The sequence below is a fragment of the Berghia stephanieae genome, chromosome 3 (assembly GCF_034508935.2).
Source record: "Berghia stephanieae isolate SIO BIC M18660-M18661 chromosome 3, UCSD_Bste_1.3, whole genome shotgun sequence".
Classification (NCBI taxonomy): domain Eukaryota; kingdom Metazoa; phylum Mollusca; class Gastropoda; order Nudibranchia; family Aeolidiidae; genus Berghia; species Berghia stephanieae.
Window position 1 is genome coordinate 29,419,462 of NC_088362.1, and position 24,886 is coordinate 29,444,347.

The 24,886-nt window shown below is 35.6% G+C and overlaps 1 protein-coding gene across 39 annotated transcripts in view; it reads right to left on the minus strand.

Annotated features, from left to right (window-relative positions):
- Positions 1–676: 676 nt before the first annotated feature.
- Positions 677–24,886, minus strand: part of LOC144967497 (spondin-1-like) — a 278,046-nt gene continuing 253,836 nt past the window's right edge. For 15 of the 39 annotated variants that reach the window (XM_078904837.1, XM_078904838.1, XM_078904839.1 and 12 more), the window contains 11 exons: positions 23,303–23,424; positions 20,024–20,142; positions 18,358–18,525; positions 17,582–17,715; positions 17,126–17,255; positions 15,512–15,682; positions 14,717–14,973; positions 13,290–13,767; positions 12,603–12,781; positions 8,059–8,127; positions 687–2,901 (listed from right to left, as the gene is read on the minus strand). In XM_078904837.1, coding sequence (XP_078760963.1) covers positions 2,854–2,901; positions 8,059–8,127; positions 12,603–12,781; positions 13,290–13,767; positions 14,717–14,973; positions 15,512–15,682; positions 17,126–17,255; positions 17,582–17,715; positions 18,358–18,525; positions 20,024–20,142; positions 23,303–23,424 — 1,875 coding nt within the window. In that variant the 3' untranslated portion in view covers positions 687–2,853. Of the gene's footprint in view, positions 2,902–8,058; positions 8,128–10,217; positions 10,256–12,602; positions 12,782–13,289; positions 13,768–14,716; positions 14,974–15,511; positions 15,683–17,125; positions 17,256–17,581; positions 17,716–18,357; positions 18,526–20,023; positions 20,143–23,302; positions 23,425–24,886 lie in introns of all 39 variants that reach the window. The other 24 variants (XM_078904847.1, XM_078904848.1, XM_078904851.1 and 21 more) reach the window with 2 other exon arrangements.

The following is a 24,886-nucleotide window of genomic DNA, read 5'->3' on the forward strand; positions in this document are numbered from 1 at the left end:
ATTTATGTGAATTTGAAGTTTAAATGTGATAAAATAACAGACCGAATGAGATATTTTTGAGGAAATCATTCTTCAATATCTCAAAATGGGAAAAACGGAGTTAGGGAGTTTTGGAAAACCACTCTTCAATTCGACTGTACAAAGATATTTTTGTCTTCGTAATCATACCTATCTAGAACTTTTTTTTTTATCAACAACAAATTTTACTGGCTGTACCGTGTATCTTAATCGTAAAAATGAGAAAAAATCTGAAATCTCTCGTAAGAGATTTTTAAACATCGTTTTTTTTTAATCCTAAAGAGTCCCTTATTATTATTTTTAAAAAATATATATTAACATATAGAAGTTATAAACATTGAAAACAGGCACCCTAAACGATCAGAATCAGAAATGGACGTATTTTAGTTTTTAAAAAGTCTCCAACGTGAAAATCAAAAACAGGTAGATTAAAATAACTTTTGTTTAACAATGTTATTTATAATATTAGTGAGACGTAAGGCCGTTAAGGATCATCAAATCTCAATATTGGTGACACAAAAATATTCTGTCGATCGCTAACACATACACACCTCGCTAACACATACACATTTACAGAGCTGTCAAGCACAAAATCATCACATCGATTATCATCAAATCACAACTGAAGTGCGTTTTTCTAAAATGAAGGAAGCCCAAGTTTCTTTGTGTTTTTTTTTCTTGTTTTGTTTTTTTTTTTTTGATTTTTGTTTTGTTTTTTTTTTGTTTTTTTTTGTTTTTTTTGTTTGCTTTTTAAAATTTTTGTTTTTTAAAAAAAATATTTTGTTTACCTTTTCAGGAATAATTTAGTTTGAGAATCGAGTACCTCATCTTCGACGGATTATTTTTTATTTATACATTTTTATTTGTTGCTTTTTTTTATTGTATTAAAATTGTTTGCAACATTTTAAGGTCATATTATCAATTTTAGGAAAAGTAAACTTAAAGTAGATACTCGAAGCAATTTAAAAAAAAGGAAAAGAAATCAATTTGATAGGGATCGGTGTAGAATAAAATTATTTGAAGTTGATTTATGTGTCTATGGTGCATTAGATTGGACTGGTGATTTTAAAAACACGCATTTCAGTGATCACAACAGCGAGAAGTATAGTCAAAGAAAAAAAAAGGGCACAACGATAACTCTTTATCAACACATAATATTGCAGACAAACGACATACTATACGCCATGCTTGATCATTTCTTCTTACATTTAAATATATTTATATATCAGCCAGAAATTAGAATTTTCACTGTGAGATTATGAGAAAAAAAAAGAGGAAAAACAGAACAACAACAACAACAAAAATACTACATCAAAAAAAAAAAAAGGATTTAAAAAAAGACAAATGTAACGAACACCATACAAAAAACAGAAAAAAACCCAAAAAAAAAACACACACACACACACACACACACACACAAGAATAATTAGACATTTATATAATTAATGTGAGGAATTTTATTCAATCAAATTCCCCATTCACATTAAGGTTAATACACACATGAAAATACATCTTAAGAATGTCAATGAATGCATTAACAACTATATAGTATTATTTTTAAAACCCAAACAAACAAACAAACAAACAAATAAAATAAACAAATAAAATAAACAATTAAAATAAACAACTTTAACAACAATCCAAGGAAAGCCTGAGGTAGAAGAGGGAAATAAGGAGAAATGGAGCGATGAATATGAGACCAGTCGTTTCAAAACGGTATTTATATCAGGGTGAAAATATAAGATACACTGAAGATCGTCTTCTTTGTCTAAATTTAGAATGATTCTATTTTTAGCAACATCAGACTCCATTGAGAAATTCTATATAAATGTAGCTTCTCGAGCTACTAGAGTTTTTTAATTGTTCAAAATGTTCTAAACGTTTTCAATTTTGGTTCAATTCAAGGAATTTAGAATTTTGTTCACCTTGATAACATACCGGATTGAGACGGTGGGTTACTTATAATAAAAAATAGAGGAGCAAGAACACACCGAACACCAGATTTACTTAAACAATTGCTGCAGATAGTAATGGTAATAATAATAACAACTATAATATAATGGTACAATCCTATCATAGAGTCCAATAATAACAATAATATTTATTACACGTCAATTTATAGAGACATTATGTCAAATTAAGAATCATTTCTAATATTCCTCGCAATCTTATGTAATTCACTCGCATAAATCTTTACTGTTCACTGTTGTATTACAGCAGAACGGAAAATATAATTCTTAAATTGAAAAATAAACCCAAAAAGATAAAGATTCGAAAATGTCATAGTTCGTCATGAACAAATGTTATAATTCATGTTTTTGTGATTCACGATCTTTTACTCGATTTTATGGTTTTTGAAGTAACTTTCTGTAGCTCAAACTTCATAATTAAGAACTCTTTCACTTTCAAATCCCGCTAAGTTAGTTTTCATCGTTTAGTTACCCCCCCCCCAGATATTTTGTCATTTATCTAATGAGCTAAAGGAATAAATACTGTTTTCCTTTGCCTTATAGTTCAATAACTTTATGGTATTAAAGAGTTCAGCTTTTCCATAGTGATTCAAAGTTTTTTACGCGCCCAAAGCCTACATTGCTGTGGGATAAGTTGCGTTTAACTAAATGTGCATTATTATCATTTTCCAATAGAATTGAAAGTGAGTGTTAACTCCTATTCTATTTAGACGTAGCCTAAGTTAGCGGCGTTTTAAAGTGGTTTCTCAAATCTTTGAACCATTTTCCAAACAATCAGATGAAAATCTTTCACTCGTCTGTTTTTGGTTTAGGTCAAATTCATCTCAGGTCGAAATGACAGTCTTGAAGAGTCATGCATGTCTTGTTAGTATCGTCGATGGTACATCATGAATTTCCTCATGCTTTCTTCCATCTGAGGAAAATATAAAATAAATTATGGTTGGATGAAAAGTCATAAATGAACATGTCTGTCCTTTTAGATTTTGTCATTATGGTTATGAATGCATATTCATTTTCAAATTTTAACCCTCTCCTTACCGGTCAGTTTCAGAATATTTCCTAAAATTTCACATCCACCCAACACAAAAAAAATATTTTTCTTACTCAAACAGAAGATTAATAAGTACATTTTATGCATAATATTGTTCAGCAAAATGAGCTCTACAATACAGTGTCAAGTTTTTTTTATGGCTATAATAAACAAATATTCTTCAAAGTTTATGAGAAACAAGAATAATCAGATGAGAAAGTTGTTGGTTGTATCGTAACGAATGTGACGGTTATCCTGTAGTTAGTAGGGAGAGGGTTAAAACACCTTATATACAACATGAAAGAATGAGGCGCTGTCTAATGGCTGAAACCAATAAACAGGGATGATGTAAATTCTCAAAAAAAAAAGTTCAGAATTTTGACCCAAAATTATTTGGATAATTTGAAGTTCATCATTGGTAACTAAATCTTGGAGATACTAGACAGCTTTAGGCTGACTAAAGTAAATGCGTTGAATAATATATGTAATTCATTAGGTTTCAATCTGGATACATTCCACAAGTACCGGTATTGGTATCACTTCAACAAATGCATCCAAGCATTTTTTTTCTTATTGGATTTTTAGAAACTACTGTGGATAATGCTAGAAATATTAAATATTTATCAAATATGATTTTTTTAAATCTAAAAACTACATGTCCATAATTTCCCAACCTTCAACGTGTCATTGTTTTAACAAATAAGCTTTAGCATTCGCTTTCGAAATGTTAAAGAATGAAAAATAACATAGAACAAAATAACAAACAAACAAACAAAAACAAAACAAAACAGGAAACAAAAATAGCAAAAAGAACAAAGAAAAAATAACAAAAAAACAGACAACTCAATTTTCTCCACTTATTCCAGCATTAAACTAGCTAAATGGGCGCAAGATGGTTAAAGCAATTTTATCTGTTTTGTAATCAAACTCATACACACACCATGGTTCATCGTAACAATCTCAATGCAAACTTATGTCATAAATACATGCAATAGCAATCTGCTTTAACTAGGGCTAATGACATCAAATGTATAATTAATTCTTTGACAGTGTCAAACGTATCATGCGGTGAAAGCAAGATAGAGAGACTTTGAAGAGCAACTGTCATTCTATTCAGAACACCTCGTTGACTTGGGATACTGATTAAATCAGTAATTAATCTTTAATTCTTAAAGTGAGACAGACATCCGAGATAATGCAAGAGTGTATTCCATGAGTAAATGCAATGTGGTTTTTATTTTACTTGTGTTGGTGTTTAAAGTTAAAAAAAAATATTTCTTAATTTTTGGAGAAAGATAATAAACATCCAATATCTAAAATGTATTCTTATTTTAATTTGCTATTATTTCTGTGTACCCTGAGTAATAATTTTGTTTGTTTGTTGCTTTAGGTCTCTTCCAACACAATTGAGGTTATATGAGAGACCGCTGAAACAAAAAAACAAGCAATCTAACAAAAATAGTACAAATGTAAATCAAAATCATAACCTAAAGATATCATAAGCTAAATTATAAATAACCAAGAACAAACAGGCAGAAGATTTACAGAAAAAAAAATCCCCTGTCAAAAATACAATCACAAACCAAAGAAGCAGGATAGGCTAGTAAAGAGAAGAAGAAACGACATCACTATCGGATCGTAAACCCATGCGAACATCATAGGTATATGATTCAAGGGTGATGCTCCCATCCAACCACCCGCCCTGAGAAATAATTAACATGATCCAACAATTAGAGAAAAAATGAATTTGAATTATGAAACTAAGAATAGAGATACCATTTCTCCATGGTAATAAGAAATACCTAAATTAATGTTATTTCACTGTAAACGTCTTAACAACGCCACTACCACATTATCTCATTCGTCTGTAGTGTTCCATTCATCCTGTTTTGTTGATAAAGGGTAAACCCGAAACGTCCGTTTTATCAGTTTTCGTATATTAATATTAAATTGTAGCTTACATTCAATTTCACATTTTTATTATTTGTGAACACTCAAATCAATTTATTTGAACAATTATTTTCAAAACATTCAGCGGACGCATTAACATAAGTCTTGACATTCTGAAAAAGAAAACATACTATACTAAATAATTAGTTTAAAAATATATTTTAAAAAAATATATACTGAAAGATTATGTTTTCATTTAAACAAATGGTCAGGAAGAATGGGTAGAAATAATAAAAGTCGCTAAGATAGGAATAATATGATTGATATTTATGCTTTTGATTTACGTTTATGACAATCAGAATCAATTTTGATTTATTGCCATTATTTCAATATTAAGTAACGTATAACATTAAAAAGATAGGTTATCCTAGGTAAACCAAAAGCCAGAGGTGCCGAGATGAGCCAAGAAGATGGAGAGAAAGATAAAGTGAGTGAATATGTTACTCATATAATATCAGGGAACAACACAAAACAAACGACGTTTCAGCCTTAGGCCTTTTTCAAGGAAGGAAAAAAAGGCCAACGGCCGAACGTCGTGAGTTTTGTGTTGTTCCCTTATATATGAGTCATACATTTACTTCCTTTATATTTCTCTCCATGCTATCCTAGTTAAACTTTAGGATAACGAGATGAGATGAGACATGACGAGAACACGTTTTTAAAATATGAAAACTTAAAAAAACATTTTTTATGAGATTTTATATAGCGAATATCCACTAAATGTGCTCAAAGCGCTTTACAAGGGGTCCCTGGTTAACAGCATCATTTAACCTGTATGACGGGACATGACGCCTGTTAGGCGATATTACAATTTTTTGGACATAGACAACGCTGTTAACGGCCAGGTATTCATTTTACACTTGAGTACGGTGAGAGAATGTGAGTAAAGAGCCTTTTCCAAGGACTCAACTATGCGCCGAGCGCGGGGCTCGAACCCAGAATCTTCCGATCCGAAAGCAAGTGTCATACTACTAGACCACATAGCCGCAAAACTTGTATTAATAATGAATGACAAGCTAGACAGAGTCCGAGGAGGATGAAAAATCTTGCCTCGGAAAAAAATAAAATTAAATCGTACTGAAACAGTTCTCAAAAAAATAATTTCATAATATATTAATTATATTATAAATTGGAATCAATTTTGACATTCATTTCATTAGCAAAACACACGGAATATTCTCAGATAAAGCTCGGGGAAAAGCAACATTTACAAGCAGAGAGTAAGCTTGGGACAATATTAAATAAAAAAACAATAAAAAATACAACAAAAACAAAAATAAAATCAAAACAAAACAAAACAAACAAACAACAAAAAAATTAATAAACAAAAAACAAAAAGAAGAAAAAAAGCACACACAAAAATAACAACCCCCCCCCCCCCCCCCCCAAAAAAAAAAAACAACAAAAAAAAACAAACAAAACATAAAAAAAACAAAAAACAACCAAACAAACATGAAGCAAGCAGTTTAGTTATCAGATGATATAATGGGAGTTAAATGTAGACTTATCTGGAGGGGTGGGGGTGGGGTGGGGGGGGGGGGTAAAAGCTGGATATCGTGGGATAGTTTCCACTTTGGAATAAATATCACTTTGTGGCGATGAATGATTGCTATTTGAAAAAAGATGGACACGTAATCGTGGCCCACAATCTGAACCAGCATTATGGCGGGGTGATTTATTTAGACGTGAAAATTGATTTTATAGCCACGAGTTTAAATAACAATATGACATTGAATGTAAGCTTCAATTTAATTACGAAAACAAGATAGAATAGACGTTTAGGGTTTCCCCTTTATCAACAAACAGGATGAATGAAACACTACATTCATCTGTAGTGTTTCATTCATCCTGTTTGTTGATAAAGGGGAAACCCCAAACGTCCATTCTATCTGTTTTCATAATTAAATTGAAACTTACATTCAATTTCACGTTGTTATTTATTTCTTCGAGCTTCGAGCAGCAACATTTACATTAGCCAAGAGTTTTGAAACGAGTTAATTTCATATGTCTCATTGAAGAGGGTTTGTTTGTTTTTTTTTTTTTACATTCCTACATTTAGGTTGTTCTCAGTTCAATATTAAAATCACAACTACCTTATTTTTACAGCTTGTTCACCTAGATCTAATAGCGTTTTTGAAATGATAGGTCATAAATTAAAGGAGAAAATAAGTTAGTTGTTTACATTCAAACTTAAAAAAGGAATGATGGTATGCACGCCAGACAGAGTCCACATAACTAAGGAGAAAGCGAATGTAGACAAAAAAAAAAAAAAAAGAAAAAAAGAGCTTTATATAGCGCAATATCCACTAAATGGGCTCAAAGCGCTTTACAAGGGGTCCCTGGTCAACAGCAACATTTAACTTGTAGGACAGGACATGGCGCCTATTAGGCGATATTACAATATTTCGGACAAAGACAACGCTGTTAACGGCCAGGTACTCATTTTACACCTGAGTACGGTGAGAGAATGTGAGTAAAGAGCCTTTTCCAAGGACTCAACTATGCACCGAGCGCGAGGCTCGAACCCAGGACCTTCCGATCCGAAAGCGAGTGTCATACCACTAGACCACATAGCCGCACTATGCTACAGACAACACATTAACAAAAAAAATATCTGTATATTTATTGGAAAACCAGGTATCAATATTTTATGAACAATCTGTAAAAACCAAGAATACATTATTCTATCTCTCATTTATATGAATTGTCACTTTAAAATAATTCAAAATTGATATAGCGTGATTTAATTTAAAGTTACATTCATTTTTGGAGTAAATTAATCACATTTTCTTTGAGGAATTTCTATAATCTAAGGTGTCTGAACAGGTCTTGAAATGCTTCACAACCACACATTGATATTCTAGCAGGAATGGATAGGCCAGAAAATACTGGGTGGGTAACAGAAGTGATAAAGGAGAAACTGCAAGGGTCTTGAAATGCTTCACAACCACACATTGATATAGCAGGGATGGATAGGCCAGAAATAAATACTGGGTGGGTGATAGGTCGGATAAAAGTGATAAAGAAAAAAATAAAACAGCAAAGGAGAGTGGGGTGGTGGGGTTGGGGGTGGAACACTAATCTACGCACATTCTTTTCAAAGTCCACCCAGTCTGCTGACAGTTTGGACAGCTTGCTCTCTTTAGGGACCTGATTGGACTGTCATGGAATGCCAGAATATGGAATATTATTGAGAGGAATGCGTTTTGTTACCTGCTTCAGTCCCTTGATGAGTGATTTGAGTGACTGCAAGGGCATACGTATCTCAGTTTTGTGATTTAATGATTTCATGTATATTAGAAATCGTTGGCCGGCGGATCAAACCTCTGAAGTCTCATTTTTTCACGATCGGCGGATCAAACCTCTGAAGTCTCGTTTTTTCACGATAGGTGGATCAAACCTCTGAAGTCTCATTTTTTCACGATCGGCGGATCAAACCTCCGAAGTCTCAATTTTTCACGATCGCCGGATCAAAACTATGAAGTCAACAGAGATCTGATCCGCCCAAAATTAAATAAAACATGGTGCGCGTGCAAAGCTCGTATGTAGACTTCAGAGGTTTGATCTACCGATCGAGACACATCAGAGGTTTGATCCGCCGATCTTGAAAATCGAGACCTCAGAGGTTTGATCTGCCGACCATCGATATAATATTGTTTTTACGACCCGAGTTGTTCACTGAGTTGGACACAAGAAAGGAATATAATCAGCGACAGACGCATTCCGTCATATCATAATAAATAATGAGAGAGAACCCAACCAATCAGAATATCAGACTTTCAATATTGTTCCCCTCTGGATAAGAAAGTAAGATGTTATTATTCTACCCCTCTCCCGAAATAGTAACGCGTAATGATATCAAGTTTACAATATTAATTTGTGACGTCAGATTACAAAACGTTAAATGTCACAAAAAATTAGATTTTGATTAAAAACGCATCATTTAGATATTTAAAAAAACATGTATTTTACTCAGAAATGACGAAATTGGAATCGATTGAGGGGTAGAATAAAAGATTTCTTACACTCTTGCATTTTGGAATTCGAACTTTGTTCCCAACTCGCAAGCTCGTGCAGCGGTTGGGAACACGTCCGGAATTCCAAAAATCAAGAGTGTAAGAATCGTATATTATACAATTTAACAGTCAGTCGTTTCGTGTGATGGAAACTGATTTGTAGATTTGTGATTGATTAACATTCTTGTTTTAATGAAGCTGATGATGGTGTTTTGCTGTTTTTGTGATGAAGATGATATACATACAAAAGTAGCCAAAAAAAAAAAAAAAAAGAAAGGAAGATGTTATTGTTATGATTTCATCATGCGTTGAGATACAATTTATAATTCTTTCATTCCCGTGTGCTGGAAATTAAACCGATCTGTTGGCTTGAGTAACATTCGTGTGTTAATGAATGAAGCTGACACGCTGTGCTGAAATCGTGTCGCCATGCATGCCTAGACTTCGCATTCTGGATCTAACGTGCACACATATTTGCAGGTCTGATAACCGAACGCAATTTCAACTTCTAGTTTAATCAATACATTAATCTGCTAAAGGAACTTTGACTATCGCTGCAGATGTGAACACCATTTATATAATCCATCCTGTCTGTTACATTGAACTTTTGAATAAATAGATTTGTAAAATGTTCTGAAATTCTATCAGTTTAAAAAAAATTGAGCTTCTATATAGAAAGACATCCACTAAACGTGTTCAAAGCGCTTTGCAAGGGGTCCCTGACTGGCCAACAGCAACACGTAATATGTAGAACGAGACATGACGCCTGTTAGGCAATGTTACAATTTATTTTCAGACATAGACAACACTGTTAACGGCCAGGTACTCATTTTACACCCTGAGTACGGTGAGAGAAAGTGAGTAAAGAGCCTTTTCCAAGGACTCAACTATGCGTCGAGCGAGGCTCGAACCCAGGACCTTCCAATCCGAAAGCGAGTGTCACACCACTAGACCACATAGCCGCAATATCAATCTCTGAACGTTTCTGCTGGGGGGGGGGGGGGGGGGTTCATTCCCTGATGGTCGATGAGAAAAAAAAACAACCCTACTTTATTAACATTTTTAGCATGGTTGATAATGGAGTATATTTTGCGTTGGCTTGATAGTACATATTTCTTTCCATTACAAATCAAGACCACACAATCTAAGTTATCAGACCTGCAAATACGACGACGTCGATCTGGACTCGTTAAAGACATGAATTATTGCGTCTTTTTTTGTAAACATACGTACCCAAGAAATATATGGTCTAGCAGTCGTTATGAAGAGATCTATTTATATATGAAATAAGGATATAACATTTAAAAGGTTCATTTTGCTTGAACAACAAGAAATGTTCAAAATAACTCTGTGACTCATCGCCTTAAAATGGTAATACATATTTCAGGGAAAATCAGGTGACAAAAATATATTTTAAAGTTAAAATGATCAGAATGGTCAAACATTATTGGATTTTTTGGGGTCAGTTTAAAGAAATCATTTTAGCTCAATCATTTAAACAAAATTTAACCCGAAATTTATATTTTGACTACAACATCGATTTTTAGTATTCATATCATATCAATGTAATACCGATATCAGGCGGAGGGTCACAAATTGTTTATTTAAAAATATATATATAAAGAAATAATATAAGAACTATTAAGTGTGTACATATTTTTGGAAACACAACACCAAACTACGAGTATGATAATGAAGTAATATAGAAATGTATCTTAAAAGATAAGAGTTGGATGGTTTTGGAATGGTGGTAACTATATTTTTTTTTTTGGGGGGGGGGGGGGTATTATATATTTCTAGCTAAGAAATAATCTGTAATTTATGTATTTATTCATTTGATTCCACAGAGCAACTACAAACTCACCTTCAATAAAATAAGCTTCAAATTGGAAATAAATAAAAACTACTCTTATGAATACAATAACCAATGGTGAATCGCATTTGAAAAACAAACCCTTTAACGTTGGGCAAGATTAAAAGACAAAAGAACAGAGAAAGAAAATCTGTAAGATGGGAATCAAACCCAAGATATACACGTTGGCTTTCCATAGCATGTCCATTTCTATATCCAGTATTTTGCCAAAGAATTGAATATTGATCATTGTCTTATGTTAACATTTCGCGATAGACTAGCGTCGTATCCAAATGGTAACACGCAATAGATACTGTCATTTTTACGCCGTGTATACCACGACAAATTGTTCAATGAGCCTTTTTCTCCGAAGGACTACTTTTTATGCTGTTATTACTGCGTAATTTGTCTACACTTTTTTTTCTAAATCAAAAATAATAATAATAACCACTGAAGTTTCATTTTGTTGATTTGAATGAGGACAAATTTACAGAGAATAGAATAAAATAGAATATATCTGACGAAACATAAAATCAAGCTTAGAAAGGGGAGATAAATCTTAATGCTAATCTTCTAAGTTCAGCTATTCGCTAGTTATGAAAAGTGTGTAATGAAAATGAGGATATCCCAAAAGTTGTTTTGTAATATTCGAAAAACACAAACAAAGACACACACACACACACGCCCGCACGCACACACACACACACACACACACAACCATACACATACACACAACCCCCCCCCCTTCAATATTATGTTATTTTGAACAGTTGTGGACATTTTTTAGTTAACTTCAGTTTCTCTAGGATAAATAATGAAAAATAATTCAGAAACTGACAGTGTAGCACCAGAATCATGACAGAAATAACTTGCCAAAGGGTCAAACAAGTGTGGAGAAAGTCCATACTTTTTCGACATTTAAAGAAGCTATAACTGCCATTCTTTTGGTGACAGACGCAGCTTTAGGATCTTTTAAAATGTCAACATTTTATGGCATCTTTTTTGTGTCGAATGTTATAAAATGACCTTTAGGCACATCCTCGTAGCTTCTATTATCTCATGATAACAGCCAAATTAACAAAAACTAACAACAACTACTTCAAGATAAAGAACTGAACAAGTCAGTGTGTATGAAAGGTGCCAGTCGAGGTCGACTGAATTTTTGCGATGGTTTTTTTTTCTTGTATTTTTCTTTCTTGCTTTGCCTGGCACCTTTCATACACACTTGTTCAGTTCTTTATCTTACACCGGTGCCTATTCCTTACTTTCTTAATTTGATATTAACTACTTGACGAGTATAAAGTTGCAAACTCAAAAATAATATCCAAACTCATTAAGCCTTTCCCGATTTGGCTAATAATGTATCTTTTTTTAAGTATAAAGAAAAACAATCAACAGATGAAGACAACCATGAGGTAGTAAAAAGACTACAAGCGTGCAAATAAAATAAAAAGTGCCATCGCCCTCCGTATTGTGTCGGGTGAACCAGGTACCAATAATTTAATTAAAAGTAATGTATCGACGTTTTCATTGTTTGTTTTTTGTTGTAGATTTTGTTGGTTGAAAACGGGTATTGAGCCCGAAACGTTCGGTGCTTGGTATTTTGTTATTTTTTGAAGCTGTTATATTCATTTTTGTTTATAATTTAGACCCAAAAATCAACTGTCAATATCTAGTTCAGACCGACACAAACACCGAATGGGGCCGATGAGTAACCCCCAAAAATATTAAAAATACAAAATGGATTAAAAATAAAAGATGGCTACCTTTGCATCGGGACATCTGGCAACATTACAGAATCGGTTTTCCCGTTTGGAAGGACATGAAAGTCCGCCATATTTGGGTTTCTGGAGGATTGCTCGTCGTCTGGTCTGGACTGAGCTACCTCCACACGACTCTGAACACGGAGACCAGCTACCCCAGACATCCATTTCACAGTTGACGGCTGGGTAGGGGGAGAAATAACAAAATGATGCGGAATATCAAAGAATTACTAGTAATCTTTAAAATACACCAAGGGCAGTAAATGATAGACAATGATTTAAATTTTCTCCTTTTGAGCTGAGAGCAATAATTAGTGCCTGTTGCATTGATAGAAAGTGGGATAAATTTCGTCTCCACATAAAAACTCCAAAGCCATTTATTATTGATGTCGGTGCTGCTCTCAATATTACTAAAATAACAACAATAACCACCACCACCACCACCACCACCACCACTACTACTACTACTACTACTACTACTACTACTACTACTACTACTACTACTACTACTACTACTACTACTACCACTACTACCACTACCACTACTACTACTACTACTACTACTACTACTACTACTACTACTACTACTACTACTACCACCACTACCACTACCACTAACTTCTTCCTCACCATCCCAACAATGAAATCAACACACCCTCTAAACTTAATCCGAAATGATTGCAAACTCACCACACTTCTTCCGTCGACACTTCTTCTTCTTCACAAGCCTCCTCGGGCACGGCCGTCCACCATTCTCGGGTTTCACTTTTACCATCCGGGTCTTCGTAACGACGCCCCGACCACACGTGACCGAGCAATACGACCACTCGCTCCACGGCGTCACCATACAATCAACAGTCGGCAAATCGGGGTTAATTTCCTGTCTGGCTTTCATCATCTCCAGCTTCCTCTGTCGCCTCCTCCTGCGCCTCCTCTTCTCCTTCATCATCATCCTCTTTTTCTTCATCATCATTTTCTTCTTCTGCTTATCCCCGAACGCCGCGTCCGCGTTGAAGAGATCTCCGGGATCCATCTCTCTTGATGGTTGCGAGTGCTGGTTTTGCTTTTCCATCATCAGTTTCTTCTGCATCCTCCTCTGTTTTTCCATCATTCGTTGTTTTTCCATCATTTGTTGTTTTTCCATCATTTGTTGTTTCAACATCATAGCCTGAAAATGAATGCATATCGACAATGTATTTTTTTAAAAAGTAGTCTTTTAGAGCCATTAGCCCCATAGAGCCGGAGTTTATCCCGGTTTCTATAACGTGAAAGGGACAATAGTAATTGCTTGCTACCCTTCGGACATGACGCTAGTCTATCGCAAAGTACTTTCCGTCAGATCTAACAGACCCAGCTACCCAATCACTGATGGGTGGACAAGGGGGGGGGGGGGAGGGGTTTAGAAAAACACATTGAGGTCATATCAGCGCCAGTAAATGGGAAGAAAATGGGATAGTTAAAAGTTATAGAATTACAATTAAAGTACGACAAAGGGGAATTAGTGAGCATACTATCAGTGTACTTAGTTTGAAAACACTTAAAAGTCTCATCCAGACACCAGCACAAGATCCGACTAAGAATAATAAACTCAAAATGTTTACAAATCATATGATAAAGATTAAGAAAAATAACAGTACTTAACAGAGAGATGATTTACAAGGAAAAAATATCATCTCTCGAAACTATAACTATACATTCGACTGTTTCCTCCAAGCCGAGAACTCCGACCAGGGTCAGGACACAACTAAGTAATCTCATTCCAAGACAAGGACAGAAAGCAATTGGAAAACAGATATAGGGGGATAGAAGACATAGCAAGTAGCTCTCTGCCCACTATGGGAGGTCAGGAACCCAACCCAGGGGGATAGAAGACACAACAAGTACCTCCCTGCCCACTATGGGAGGTCAGGAACCCAACCCAGGGGGATAGAAGACACAACAAGTACCTCCCTGCCCACTATGGGAGGTTAGGAGTCCCACCCAGGGGGATAGAAGACACAACAAGTACCTCCCTGCCCACTATGGGAGGTCAGGAACCCAACCCAGGGGGATAGAAGACAACAGTTATTGCCTCCCTGTACACCATGGGAGGTCAGGAACCCCACCAACAAGCTTACCTTCTTTCGTTCCATTTCCTGTTTTTGTTTTTCCATCATGGCCTGTTTCTCCATCAATCTCTGTTTCTCCATCATTCTTCTCTTCTCCATCAGTTGTTCCTTCCTCCTCATGTCCTCCTCCATCGCCTTCTGCTTCTCCATCATCGCCTGCTTTTCCATCATTCGCTGTTTCTGCATCATCAACTGTTTTTCCATCAGCATTTTCTTGTTCATCGGCGGTGACTGTCCGTGGTCTTGACCCCTGCGCAAGACATCGGCTGAGGATTAGAAATAAAATAGGGTATGAATTATTGTCGTCGAATTATTGATATATATATATATATATATATATATATATATATATATATATATATATATATATATATATAGATAGTATGCGCTTGGCTAAGAAGCTCATAACATTGCCATAACGAACCAACACACAAAACTATGTGTAACCATGAACTTTTATAGTCTGGTTCAGACAGTTTATTGAGAAGTACTCATAAACGCGGATGGCAAAGAAAAATAACAAAGACATGAATGACGTCAACTTCATTCTATCTATATATAGAAGGAGGAGGAGAAGAAGAAGAAGAAGAAGAAGAAGAAGAAGAAGAAGAAGAAGAAGAAGAAGAAGAAGAAGAAGAAGAAGAAGAAGAAGAAGAAGAAGAAGAAGAAGAAGAAGAAGAAGAAGAAGAGGAGGAGGAGGAGGAGGAGGAGGAGGAAGGGGTAAAGGGAGAAGTTGGTCGCTTTTTATCAAGTTCGTCGGACAAAACAATAAATTAATAGTTTAGAGGAGATGAAAAGACTTACCCATGTGTTCCGCACACAAATCAACACACTCCGTCTCGGCGACGAATCTGTTCTCATTGCCTCTACAACCACCGTAGCTAAACGTCTCACATTTCTGTTTGGTGTGGTTGTAGAACCAGCGTGTGAAATTGCCTCTGCATGGACCCGTGTCTAGGGGCTGTTGGCAAATGGCTGGAGAAAGAAAAATACATATTTATTAAGAAGCTATTATTATTATATAGCGCCAGTATCAACAGATAGTGCTCAGGTGTGCTTTACAATAACATTTTTGGTATCATACAAATTCATTCATTCAACTACAAAAAAAATCACTACAACAGTCACACATATATCTTGTTAGAAGTTCACATAGAATCACGATAAGCAGAATGAAAGAGATTGGTTTTTAAATGCCGTTTGAAGACTGGTAGACTTTCAGATTGTCGGGTTTTAGGTCGTTAAGAATTCCATACGATTGGAGCCGAAAGTGCAAAACCACGCTCAGCAAACTGTGTTCTTGGGATGTTTTTCTCCATTAGCGAAGAACTGGCGGGTCGCAGAGATCGAGTTATAAGAAGTTATAATGTTTGTAAGAGAAAAACACATTGCAATTATACAGGGATTATTTTGGGCACTGTTATTCTCGTTATTTGGGCAACGTGAAAATTTCAACCAATCATTTTAAAATTATTATCCAAAAACATTCCTGTACGTATGTAACCCCATTGCCCTAATAATTCTCGGGTTATATGGGCCACATAATAATGTCTATTAGGGTAAAATTGCCCAAAATAATCAAGTGTCTGTTAGGGTAAAATTTCCCAAAATAGTCATGTGTCTATTAGGGTAAAATTTCCCAAAATAGTCATGTGTCTATTATTAGGGTAAAATTTCCCAAAATAGTCATGTGTCTATTAGGGTAAAATTTCCCAAAATAATCATGTGTCTATTAGGGTAAAATTTCCCAAAATAATCAAGTGTCTGTTAGGGTAAAATTTCCCAAAATTACATGTGTCTATTAGGGTAAAATTACCCAAAATAATCATGTGTTATTAGGGTAAAATTACCCAAAATAATCATGTGTCTGTTAGGGTAAAATGACCCCAAATAATCATGTGTCTAATAGGGTAAAATTACCCAAAATAGTCATGTGTCTATTAGGGTAAAATTGCTCAAAATAAACGTTCCCTTTATTTATTATATTCATATCTATTTTTGTTGCTGTCTCTCATACTGAATAAGAAAAGGTAATAATCACATTCAGCTGTAGACTGAAGAGGTGATAATGTTTAATATATAGCACAAACATATAAATAATTATAAAAACTATATAAATAGATTTTAAAAATATATAAAATAAAAGTAAAAGCATTGTAATAATAATCTTTAAGAAAGAAAAAAAAACGAACTCCAATTGCAAAACAAGGTAACCCGCCTCCCTCCAAAAATAAGCTTTTAATCTTCAACAAAAAAAGAGAACGCCTGAAAATGCTGAATAATAAACAAACAAACAAAACAAAACAAATCCCGCTATTTATTCTTAATTCTAAAAATAAATCAAAGAAAATGTTTGCAAAAGACACAAGACGGGTTTAAGGGGGGGGGGGGGGGTTGTGAAGTTCGTGGCCGATATACCTGTAAAGTTTTTCATCATCATAGCTTTTCTGCAATCAAAGATGGCGCCCCTGCACAAATCCTTTTCCATCAAGTGGATGCCACAGTCGACTCGCTTCTCAGAATTGTACAAAAACATTCTCCAACGTTCCTGTAAAGATTGATGGATTGATCATCAGATTCTATATGTGTACTACGGCTGTCTACAATACCTCTCACAGAGTTAGAGATAGAGATAGAGATTTATATATATATATATATATATATATATATATATATATATATATATATATATATTATATATATATATATATATATATTTAAAAAAGCAAACCAAAAATATAAAAAATAATTAAACAATAAAAACAAAATTAAGAGAAAAAAAAGAAACAACAAAAAAACGAAAAAAAAAAAAACCCAACAAAAAACAAAACAAAAACCAAACAAAAAAAAAAAAAAAAAGGAGAGATTGTTTACCTTCATGCCCAGCCCACAGGTGACGCTGCAGGGTGACCACGATGACCAACCCGTGACCGCACACACATCATTGGGGTCCCTCTCCTTGTCGTGGCGCATGATAAAGTTGTCATTCAGCTTCTTGCGCTGGGTGGCTGGATAGAGGGAGTTTACAACGACAACAAAAATACATAAGACTAAAATGCAGAAGAATTAACGTTTTTATTGCCTAGGTATAGATAGTGTGCGCTTGGCTAAGAAACTCACAACATTGCCATCCGGATGTATAACGGACCAACAGACATAACTTTCTGTAACCTTAAACTGTTATATTCTGTTTAATCGTAGCCATCGTTAACTTATAACCTGACACTGCCAAAAATGACCTCAAAAGACAAGTCTTTGGAATCACGCTGCACAAATCTAAAAATGACGTCAAACTATAAATCTTAGAGGGTTCTACGATGGCTACGGTTTAAAACAGTTTAGTGAAAATTACTCACAAAAATGGATGGAAAAAAACAAAACAACCCCCCCCCCCCAATAACAAAGGTCTGTGTGACGTCAACTTCGTTCTATCAATACACGTTGAATGATGGAAATCGAGCACTATACTGTCCACTTATGGGAGGAAATCGATCGATGTTTGAAGGACGAGTTTTCTGGCCAAATTTTCAAATTTGGGTTTTTCCAGACTATGGCAGAATAACCGTCATTGCATACAACCGTGTATATAAAAGTTAAAAAAAAAAAAAAATAATAAAGTCTAGGCGTTAAAGATGAAACCATCTACATACTTGTACAGTCTCCCAGGCAGGTCTCTGTCTCCAGCAAATCCTTCTTACACATGGCAGCGGTGATGCCAGGACTTTTCAGCATCCTCCTCCTCTCTCTGGCACCAGATCCACACGGATTGGAGCAGTCTGACCACGTAGACCACTGGCTAGTCGCACACTTCTCCATTTCTAGAGCAAGAAGAAAAAAAATACGAACAGGAACATCAATATATGACAACAAAGAGCCTTTCCCAAGGACTCAACTATGCGCCGAGCGATTCTCGAACCAGGGCCTTATGATCCGAAAGCAATGTCATACCACAAAAGAAGGAAGAGGATGGAGGGGGCTAACATTTTTAAAATTCAGTCGTCTGGGCAGTTGAAATAAATTCAATGGGAACGATCTATATTCATGTTTTCGTAAAAGCACGTCATCAATCACATGATTTGTTGCTGACCAACGATTGGATATTTCTTAACAAATGAAAACACGTTGCTTTGTTTACAAATGATATAAACATACCCATGTGTCAAGCTGAATCAAGTGACCAATCGTGATGTTAGATATTTAAAAAGCTGTGAACACTTTTCACTATGGGGGTCACTTTGAACACATTTTGCAATGGGACCAATGACCTCGAGCACATGGAAAGTTAATATAGATCATGCCCATTACTTTTAAATATATTTAGATAGTGTGCGCTTGTCTAAAAAGCTCACAACATTGCCATCCAGAAGTATAGATAGTATTCGCTTGGCTAAGAAGCTCATAGCATTGCTATCCGGAAGTACAAAGGACCAACACACAAAACTGTGTGTATCCATTAACGTTTATAGTCGGGTTAATACAGTTCAGTGAGCATTACTCATAAACGCGGATGGCAAAAAACAATAACAAAGACCTGAGTGACGTCATCTTTGAACTATCTATAACAGACCAACACATAAAACTATGCATGACCTTAAAAGATTATAGTCTGGTTAATATAGTTTATTGAGCATTACTCATAAACGTGGATGACAAAAAACAATAACAAAGACCCGAATGACGTCAACTTCATTCTATCTAGAATCCATCTGCTTGCTGTGATTTGGATTTAAGGTGTATTTTTTTGTGGCTTTCGGTATAGATAAAATGAAGTCGATGTCACTCGGGTCTTTGTTATTGTTTTTTGCCATCCACGTTTATGAGTAATTCCCACTTAACTGTGTTATCCACACTATAAATGTTCATGGTTACACCAAGTTTTGTGTGTTGTTCCGTTACACTTCCGGATGGCAATGTTGTGAGTTTCTTAGCCAAGCGCGTATTATCTATAACATTTAGCTTGTGACCTGTTGGTGCTTTGAGTCCACTGTGAGAAGAATAACATTAAATAGGCTCATTGCTCACATTCTCTCATCATACTCAGGTGTAAAATGAGTACCTGGTAGATAATAGCATTGTCTCTGCTAAAAAGAAAAGTATATTATTATAGCGCCTTATAGGCGGCACGTCTCGACTTTTTTGCTGTTGACGTGATAATTTTAAAAGTACTATGAGCACATTTTGGAGAATATTGCGCTATATAAAAGTTCACATAAACTAATGTTAACGAATCTAGTATTATTGATGTTAGAAAGAAGAATGTCAGATTCGATATGCTGCGTGCTTGCCCCCCCCCCCCCCCCCCCCATAACAACATACCGAGTTTCTTCTTCTCCATCATGCTCTTCTTCATTTCACTGACAAGTTCGTCCGTTGTAGGTGAGTACTCCGCTGAAATGCTCGAACCGCTCTCGTCCGTGCACGCATCTTTCCTTTTCCTGTAAACGAATAATAGAAGAGATTGTGTCAAAATAGACGAGATTGTGTCAAAATAAATAAAATAAAAAATCAAATTCCCTTTACTCATCCCATAGGGGAAATTTGTCTCAAGGGTCTGATCCAAGAAAAGACTGGAATAACCCAGGCGTCCGCCGCAGTGCAGCGGCGCAAATTGAGCTAGGCAGGGCGAGGTGACGTGCTCAAGGCCACACAGTGCAGCGGCGAGCGATCGTACTCGGTACCTTTCGTGTCCGAAGCAAGGACCGTACCGCTGAGCCACGCTGCCCCTCCCCCTTTTTTTTTTCTTTTTTTTTTTTCTTCTTTTTTTTTTAATAAGTGAAAATAGACACCTCGTAGTTCTCATTTCCAACTAAAATGAGACAAACCGTAAACCTAGTCTCATGAAGAGAATAATAATAATAATAATAATAATAATAATAATAATAATAATAATAATAATAATAATAATAATAATAATAATAATAATAATAATAATAATATTAGACTGGAACTTTTATAAAGAGCTTTTATAAAGCGTAATGTCCAGTAATGTGCTCAGCGCGCTTTACAAAAGGGTCCCTGATCAACGGCAACACGTAACATGTAGAACAAAGACATGACGCTTGTTAGGCGATATTACAAATTTTCCGACAGAGACAACGCTGTTAACGGCCAGGTAGCCTACTCATTTTACACCTGAGTACGATGAGAGAATGTCAGTAAAGAGTCTTTTCCAAGGACTCAACTATGCGCCGAGCGAGGCTCGAACCCAGGACCTTCCGATCCGAAAGCGAGTGTCATACCACTAGACCACACACACACACACAAACTCACACAAACACACACACACACACACACACACACACACATATATATATATATATATATATATATATATATATATATATATAAATTTTGGATATATATATATATATATATATATATATATATATATATATATATAAATATATATATATATACATAACTACATAACGGAACCAAGAACAAGCAATTCGTATGGAGTAAGAATTTTTTCTTCGGACATTATTAAGGATTACGCCGACTGAGGACGTGGAATAAGCCCACAGAAACGAACGTCTCGGCCACAAAAAATGTGAGTGACAATTTGTATTCTATATTAGCTCTCACCATCATTATCGAGCACTTTCGTACCTACGAGTACCCACCAACACTCATATATATATATATAATATATATATATATATATATATATATATATATATATAAACATTTTAAGTATAATTATTATAATTATTATTATTACTATTATATATATATATATATATATATATATATATATATATATATATATATATATATATATATATATATATATCATCTTAACCCCTTCCCTCCTCCTCCACACCCTCTAACATAGTACTGTTTTGAGGGGGGTGGGAGGGGGGGGGGTATACCAAGATTTAGATTGCAGTTTTAAAAACGTTAATAAGGATTTAATCTAAAACATTCCACATTGACAACAGTAATTTTAAACACGCAAAAACGTCAAAGTAAAAACCTGCTCTACAGCTAGATGGATGGATGGATGGATTCCAATTAGATACGTCACGTTTTTTTCCATTAACGTGACAGCAATCAGGTCATGCAGGATTTTAACGGCTACATTCCAACAAAGATGGACGCGTGTTTTCATGGAATAATTAATCGTTTCCATAATATCAACATTGTAGATGGCGTCCAACTTTGAAGATTTTTTTAAATGGCGGAAGAGGAAGGAGCTCTCATAAAGTTATTATGTTCGTGGTAGTTAGTTAGATCAATCTGTCGAAGTGGGAGGTCTTGCTACTTCTTCTTTTTCTTTTGTGCGGCTATGTGGTCTAGTGGTATGACACTCGCTTTCGGATTGGATGGTCCTGGGTTCGAGTCCCGAGCGGCGCATAGTTGAGTCTTTGGAAAAAGGCTCTTTACTCACATTCTCTCACCGTACTCAGGTGTAAAATGAGTACATGGCCGTTAACAGTGTCGTCTCTGTCGGAAAAAAAAATTTGTAATGTCGCCTAACAGGCGTCATGTCTCGTTCTATGTGTTACGTGTTGCTGTTGGTCAGGGACCCCATGTATAGCGCGTTGAGCACGTTTAGTGGATACTGCGCTATATAACTGCTCTTGTTGCTCTATCTAGTTCTTTTCATATTTTGTCGTACGCGATTGGGTGTTGCTGATGATTAAGACAGGTTATTCCCGAAACATTAACAATCATTTGTTATAATGTTATTCATTGAAGCTTATCATTTACTAATATTCGTTTTCACCAACGCATAGGCTACTTATTATTAGGTCTGAGAACCCAAATTGTTATGGGCTTTTTTATTTGTTGCAATGGAAATACTCTCACACCAAAGCAAAATCCATTACAACGATGTTAAAACAAGCCCATAATTACTTTAGGTTATCAGACTTGCAAATATGTGCACGTTGGTTTTTAGTCTTTCCGAAAATGTTCCTGGGTTCAGAAGTGGACACGTATGTACCCGGCCTCTATAGAATTGTTACCCTCTATATCCATTATAAAGGGCTATGAGTATTTTTTGGAAATGCTTAAACTATTTCTTTTTTACCCTTCTTTCTCTTTAACCACTTAAAAAATTACGCCCTTCTGCCACGGAATCATTAGATAGGTATTCCACGAAGTAATATAAATAATCCATCATACAAGACGTCTGATGTCAACAGAAATCGCCCATGTTGTCCAAAGTGAGCAAATTGATGGTTGATCACTGCTTAACCCATGGCTAAGTTTCACCCAAATCATGATTTTTTTTCTTTTATGAATCCAAGGAGACTTGGAGATGTATCGTAGAGAGGGGCCTAAAACAGAGAGGTCTGTCCCTGGAGATGGCCCCGGCCCCAAGAACAGCTGCTGACAGGACCCGGTGGAGATCCCTGGCATCGCCTCAAGTGCCAGCAGGCCCGGAGAGGATTGAGTGAGTGAGTGATGAATGCAGACATAAGCGTTGTCACCATGAAAGCAATGACAGCGATTTGACACGGGAGTTCGATCGAAGTTGGGAGCCGTATAGCATGGCATGTGTGACTGCTCTCTTGGTGAAAACTTCATACTGAAACTTGTAATAAAACAGTACTACCCGAAACTGATCACGACAGGAAGGAGACTTACCTGATGGTTAGTTTAGCAAAAGGTCTGACTTCCTGTCCGTAGAAAGGACTGTCTCGATCACTGGGGAATGTACTGGTGATGCGTCGAATTTTTTCAACTGGAGAAGTTGGGACTTTACGGCCCTATGGAGAAAAAAAAACAAAATAAAAATTTGAGATTTTATATTCAACAAAATCCATTAAATGGGCTCATAACGCTTCACAAGGGCCTCAAGCTAACATCAACACATAGCATGTAGACTATTACAATATATATTTGTTTTTTTTTTCGACAGAGACAAAGCTGTTACCTGCCACGTACTCATTTTATACCTGAATATGGTGATCTCATGTAGTTCCATATCTGAAGCAGACGTCGGAGGTCATCTTCCGCCAAGCTGATCTATCTCTTGCCAATTCTATTAAAGCAGCGCCACCTTTCTCAGCTTCATCTGTCCAAGTTCTTATCCCTTTCAAATACGTTATTCTTTGTCTTCCTCTTATTCTTTTTCCATTCATCTTTCCAGTCAAGGCGAGTATTTCCAAACCAGGGTGGCGGATAATGTGTCCTAAAAATTCCATTTGGCGTTTGATGATTTTTGTTATCAGTGATCTTTTTCTGTTTGCCATTTCTAAAATTTCTTCATTTCTTTTCCTTTCCATCCATGACACCCTCATCATTCTTCTGTAAAACCACATTTCCACTGCCTCCAGTCTTTTAACCATGGTCTTGTTTATGGTCCAGCTCTCACAACCATATAGCAGCACAGACAGTACATAGCAATCCAGGACTTTGATTTTTGTTTTCATGCTAATATTCCTGTTTTTCATAATTGTATGCAGCTGGTTGAATGCATTCTTCGCCATACCTATTCTTTTCTTTATTTCACAATCTGATTTTCCATTGGATGTTACATTGAAGCCTAAATATTTGAAACATTCAACTTGTTGTATTGTTTGTCCTCTGCTTGTTATTACACAGGCTGGTGGGTTATTATTTTTAGATACCGTCATACATTCTGTTTTAGATATATTCAGTTCCAGTCCCATATTTTCACTACTCCTGACTACAACATCCAGTAATTCTTGTAGTTCATGTTCAGATTCTGCCAGTAGAACCGTATCATCTGCATACCTCAGAATATGGTGATAGAGGGTGAAATAAAGAGCGATTTTCAAGAACTCTTTGTTGCGGCACCAACGGCGGAACGCGAATCATTTGGAGGCCGAGTGTCAGACCACAAGACTACAGAGCCGTACGACAACAAAGAATGAAATTGAAAATCATTACAAACAATGTATTCTTTTTTAAAAACTCATAGATTTGTTATTGAAAATCGTTCCGTACATTTACAGATCATGTTAATTTTTTGTCAACAAGCACAGAATCAATGGCAAATCTAAACATTTTAAAACGATTTTTTACAGATTGATATACAAGTAACTTGCAAACCTTTTGAAATCAAGTGTAATTCCATCATTCGTTGACTCAAATAACCAGTTAGAAAATCTGCTAAGGTAGAATGATGATCGGTCATAGTAATATGACTTTTGGAAATGGCCGCCATCTGGCCGCCCTGTTGCCAGATTCATTTGCGCGCACCTA